Here is a 5,983-nt window from a genome sequence, read left to right on the forward strand (position 1 = left end):
CTAAGGACCAAAAAATTGTTAGCTCAAAAACATTTTTTTTAAAGTGTCATGAAATGTAGGGATTAAGGAAGATCTGAGAACATTTTATTTTAAAAGAAAGCTAACTCAAGTTGAATGTACTATTCCAAACTTTTCCATCCATTCAACTGAAGGACAGCCCCAGGAGTCCTCAGGGATCCCTTCAAGCCTGCAGCCCAATGTTGGAACGCCTATTCAAATCACCTTCTGGTCCGGGATGTTTGTGATTTAACGTACTTATAATTCAGAAGTTCTGGGAAACTCGGTTTACCTCTGACTGAGCAGGGGAAAAAAGTTTCAGGAGAGCTTTTCAGCAATTCAAATCTCACGCCCTGACATTTATGCTGTGTTTATATACCTACATACATATACCAATACATGTGTGTCTACATAATGTATACAAATACATTCGTATTTACACTTATGGTAATGTTATTGACATCCAGGCTTCCGCAGTGAATGTCTACAACCAAGTTCAGGCCTTGTCGCTCAAAGAAATGCAGTCCCTTCGCCCTTCAGGGGCACTTACGCCTGGCACACAATATTCTGGTAACATCACTTGACAGAAAGATGGCGCCGGATAGAAAGCCTCCTCCCACATTGCCTACACCCCTCTCCACAGCCCAGCACTCAGGATCTGTTTCCTGGGCAGCCTAATCCAACTCTTTCCAACCCCTTGGCTATTTTAAGACTGTCCCTTGAGGGCAGGAACAGAAAAAAGTCAGAAGGGGAGACAGGTTTGCAGTGACTGAGGTAACTAGGGCCCTACACGGGACTCAGGGAGCAGTTCTCCTCTGCGCCTTTTCTTAAGCCTCTCCTTTCCATGCTCCCCCTTTCCAACCTCCCCAAGTTGGCAGAATTCGGCTGACAAGTCCTAGGGCAGAGGTGAATAAACAAATAAATCACCCGCACCCACCCACCTCTTAACACTCTGATGATCAAGTATGGGCCTAAAGCAAATTTATATGTTTGGATATAGAGAAGGTGGTTAAACTGCTTGGCTTTTTATAAGCTGAATTAGCACTGCCTTTAGCTCTTGACTTAGACGGCTGCAGGAGTCAGTCTCTCTCTACAAGGTAAGAGTATGAGTTTGGTCCAGAGGCTGATGTATCTTCCAGACGCTGTTCTTTTTATTCCAATGCTAGGAAGATGTGTGAGCATTATATAATGTTTTCATGTACCTTCATATGGGTGATTAGAAGCTGTTTACTTCTCAAGGATTCAACTATAGGCTTTTTACCTTCAAGGCTGAGCTGAGGACCTTACTGTGGTGAAATTAGGCAGGGGGCTTGCAGACCTCCTGCTGCATTGTGTGATTGTGATGGCTGTCTTGTTGGTGGGTCCCCACATATAATCCACTGACAGCTGAGCTAACGACTCATTAATTTCACACCCACTTGGTTGCCAACTCAAAAGCCACTGACATAACTTTAAATGCTACCGGATTTTAATCATCTTGAGTGTTTACATATTTTCTCCTCTCATCCCACCAAAACTAATCCTAGAGTTTTGAGAATCCGGGAACTTGGGCAAAAGAGAAAACAACCCAGAGACCAAGAAATCTGACATCGCAACTGATTCCATCAACCAGAACTCATGTACCTTTTTGTTTGCATTGACCAAGCTCAAATTATAAAATCGTGTGAGTAATAAAAGACAAAAACCCAGGTGTTATTACTGAATGTGAGAAGTCGGAAATGTAACTAAATGTGTTCTTGCTTCGTGGCGGTGTCATTTACTCTACGTTAACATTCGTGCTTCCTTAAGCCTCTCTCTTTACATTATCCACACACACTGCTGCATCATACTCACACATCCATCAGCTGGGACTGGGGACTGTGTGATTTTCCAACTGGTCCTCAACATTAGCTGTCAGATGCACAAACATTCCCTTTCTGCATTTGCTGCACTGCAACAACAGAAGCTTCTTGCAAGAATAGCTCCCAGAGAGCGTTCCTGACAGATGCGCGTTTTGCTCTAGCAAGGCGCTTGCTGGAAAGTTTCCTCTAACCGCTAACACCCGCCTCCGATCCCCCGAGCTGGCAGGACGCAGGCTGGCTGGGTCCCCTCTTGACGGGGGAAGGGTTTTACACACACCCTGCTAGGCTGCCCAACCCGACAAACAATCTTGCAGCCAGACTCATCCAACCCCAGCGGACAGACCGTCCAAGGCGCTCTGGCGCTTCGGGAACACCAAGGTCTTCTCCCCGCTAAAGAGAACGCGCGCTCCGATCGGCAGGAAACCTGGACACTGGAGGTAGAGGGGTGGCTCGCTGAGCGGGGGCACAGGAGGGAGCCAAACGCCGGAGGAAAGCGGGGCGCAGGAGAGACTGGGGACCGCGGGAGGGGGCGGAGTGGGAGCCGGGCGCAGCAGCGAGCCGAGGCGAACTGGGCGCTGGAGCTAGCTGGCTCAGGAAGGAGCGCGCGCGCAGCAACCCGCGGGCGCCGGGGAAGCGCTCGCTCTGCGATCTGCCCCGGACCACACTGAGCCGCGGAACTGCCGGTGGGAGGGGGTGCGGGGAGCTGGGGTGGGGGGGAATTAGATAGGGGCGTGCCTTGCCCCCGATTGGCTGCAGGAGCCTGACGCGAGGCCCCGGGGGTTGGCTTGAGGGAGCGAGAGCAGGGTGGGGTGGGTGCTGGGTGCCGGGGCTGCGGGCTCCGCGCGCTCAGAAACATGCTGAGGTCCCGGCAGCTGTTCCAGCAGCGACAGCGGCTCCAGCAGCAGCGGCGGCGGCGGCGATAGCGCACAGCTCCGGCGGGGAAGGCGCCTGGCGCCCATGCCTCCGGCCCCGCGCCGCGGCTGCCCTGACCTGGCCGCGACCTCCCTCCGCGCGCCCAGCCGCCCCGGCCTCTGGGGGATTCCCCAACCGCGGCCCAACTCCGCCACACCCCCCGCCCCCGGCCTCCGCAGCTCGGCATGGGCGCGGGGGCGCTCGCCCTGGGCGCCTCCGAGCCCTGCAACCTGTCATCGGACGCGCCGCTCCCCGACGGCGCGGCCACGGCGGCGCGGCTGCTGGTGCCGTCGTCGCCTGCCGCCTCGCTGCTAACCCCGGCCAGCGAGGGACCCGCACCGCTGTCGCAGCAGTGGACGGCCGGCATGGGCCTTCTGATGGCGCTCATCGTGCTGCTCATCGTGGCGGGCAACGTGCTGGTGATCGTGGCCATCGCCAAGACGCCGCGGCTACAGACCCTCACCAACCTCTTCATCATGTCCCTGGCCAGCGCTGACCTGGTCATGGGGCTGCTGGTGGTGCCGTTCGGGGCCACCATCGTGGTGTGGGGCCGCTGGGAGTATGGCTCCTTCTTCTGCGAGCTCTGGACCTCCGTGGACGTGCTGTGCGTGACGGCCAGCATCGAGACCCTGTGTGTTATCGCCCTGGACCGCTACCTCGCCATCACGTCGCCCTTTCGCTACCAGAGCCTGCTGACCCGCGCGCGGGCGCGGGCCCTGGTGTGCACGGTGTGGGCTATCTCAGCCCTGGTGTCCTTCTTGCCCATCCTCATGCACTGGTGGCGAGCAGAGGGCGACGAGGCGCGCCGCTGCTACAACGACCCCAAGTGCTGCGATTTCGTCACCAACCGGGCCTACGCCATCGCCTCGTCCGTCGTCTCCTTCTACGTGCCCCTGTGCATCATGGCCTTCGTGTACCTGCGGGTGTTCCGCGAGGCCCAAAAGCAGGTGAAGAAGATCGACAGCTGCGAGCGCCGCTTCCTCGGCGGCTCCGCGCGGCCGCCCTCGCCCGCGCCCTCGCCCGGGTCCCCGCTCCCGGCCGCCGCCGCCGCCCCGGTGGCCAACGGGCGCGCCACTAAACGGCGGCCCTCGCGCCTAGTGGCCCTACGCGAGCAGAAGGCGCTCAAGACTCTGGGCATCATCATGGGCGTGTTCACGCTCTGCTGGCTGCCCTTCTTTCTGGTCAACGTGGTGAAGGCTTTCCACCGCGACCTGGTGCCCGACCGCCTCTTCGTCTTCTTCAACTGGCTGGGCTACGCCAACTCGGCCTTCAACCCCATCATCTACTGCCGCAGCCCCGACTTCCGCAGCGCCTTCCAGCGCCTGCTCTGCTGCGCGCGCCGGGCCCCCTGCGGGAGCCACGCGGCCACCGGAGACCCGCCGCGCGCCTCGGGCTGCCTGGCGGTGGCCGGGGCGCCGCCGTCGCCCGGGGCCGCTTCCGACGATGAAGACGACGACGTCGGGGCCGCGCCGCCCGCGCGCCTGCTGGAGCCCTGGGCGGGTTACAACGGTGGGGCGGCGGCGGCGGACAGCGACTCGAGCCTGGACGAGCCGAGCCGCCCGGGCTGCTCCTCGGAATCCAAGGTGTAGGGCCCGGCGCCTCCTCCCCACCTCCCCAGCCGGGACGCGGGCTCTGCGCCCCGGGAGGAAGAGAGCCCGGGCGCCCCCGAATGGCTTCCCGGGAGAAAGAGGAGATCAGTGTTTACTTAAGACCGAAAGCAGGTGAACTCGAAGCCGGCAAACCTCGTCTGCATCGTCCAAGGCAAACAGAAAAGCCACGGGCCGTTGCACAGAAAGGAAAGTTTGGGGAGGCTTTGGAAGAGTGGCTTGCTGATTTTTCTTGGATTCTTTTCTCTGTTTGTGATTCGGCCTACTTTTGTGTGTGCCTGTGATGCAGCTTTATATATATACGTCTTTTTTTTTAACCCCCGGTGGTTTTTAGCACTTTATGCGAAGACCGGGGAAGGGAAGGGAGAAGCATTATAAGGTAAAAGTCTTTCAACTTGGCTTCCATCCCATCCCGGGAACAGGAGCCGTCAACCTGACAGGGAGAGGAGGGAATGAGCTTGTCAGGACGTTTCCTTTGCTTTCCAGAGAAATTTCATTTTAACTCCTGAGTAATTATTTCTCCTGTTCTTAAAGTAAAGGGAAAGGATGGGTGCAAAAATCGCGTTTCAGGAAATTTTAAGCTATTCTTGGAACAAGCCTCACCTTGCTTTCCTTTTGTAGGGCAAGCCGGCTGTCCCCGAGCGCCTCGGTGGTCAGGCTGAGGGGTTCCTACCTCACACTGTGCACATTGCACGGCAAGATAGAAAGCCTTGTTTATATTAAACAGCTTATTTATGTATCAATATTAGTTGGAAGGACCAGGCGCTGAGCCTCTGTGGCATGTGGCTCTGTTCATTGAAGACAGGACAGAGAAAGAAAAAAGAAAGAGGAAACAGTTCAGATTACTGCACATGTGAGTAAAAGCAAAAAACAAACAAAAAAAAAGGCGTGATTCATAATGGCATTTTTGCACAGTATTAGGAATTGTAAAGTCCACAGAAGATGTTACTTGCACAAAAAGAAATTAAATATTTTTAATGGGGTGGGGGCAGATCTTAAAAACAAATAAAATTCAGATTCTACTTCTGATGTCTATTATGTTACTGAGCTAATGATTTATTGGAAAAATACCTTTTTATACGCTTTTATCATGGTACTGTAACTGTATCCATATTATAAATATAATTATCTTAAGGATTTTTTATTATTTTTTTATGTCCAAGGGCCCATGTGAATCTGCTGGTAAAATTTAGCACTTGTGTGTAAATACTATTTCCTCTGTGTGTTTTACCAAGTATTTATACTCTGGTGCAACTAACTACTATGTGAGGAATTGGTCCATGTGCAATAAATACCCATGAAGCACAAAAAAGATTACATACTGTGTGTCTGTAAGGGGTCAGTGATAATGGGAAAGACAGTTTGTTTTGTTCAAAATATAGGCTGGATTTCCCATAGAGCTCTTTTAATAGCTTTTCATGACTCAATAGCATAGCAAAATGCCTCTAGACCAAATAAGGCAGGCACCTACTGAGAGCCGCAGACTTGCCCTAAATTTTCACAGCCAGATTCAGAGTATTCTAGACTACTTGTAGGTGTTTTCAAGATCCCATCTGCAGCACTTGACTTAAGAAGTAACATTTGGGATTGTGTATCTTCTTAAAAAAAAAAAGTGATTGAGCCAGG

At 53.8% G+C, this 5,983-nt stretch overlaps 1 protein-coding gene across 1 annotated transcript; it reads left to right on the plus strand.

Moving 5' to 3' along the window:
* Positions 1–2,588: 2,588 nt before the first annotated feature.
* On the plus strand, positions 2,589–5,655 carry ADRB1 (adrenoceptor beta 1). Its single transcript, XM_031461798.2, has one exon. It carries the CDS (start codon positions 2,936–2,938, stop codon positions 4,337–4,339), a length of 1,404 nt encoding a protein of 467 aa, XP_031317658.2. The 5' UTR covers positions 2,589–2,935; the 3' UTR covers positions 4,340–5,655.
* The last annotated feature ends 328 nt before the right edge of the window (positions 5,656–5,983 follow it).

This window comes from Camelus dromedarius, chromosome 8, assembly GCF_036321535.1.
Source record: "Camelus dromedarius isolate mCamDro1 chromosome 8, mCamDro1.pat, whole genome shotgun sequence".
NCBI lineage: Eukaryota > Metazoa > Chordata > Mammalia > Artiodactyla > Camelidae > Camelus > Camelus dromedarius.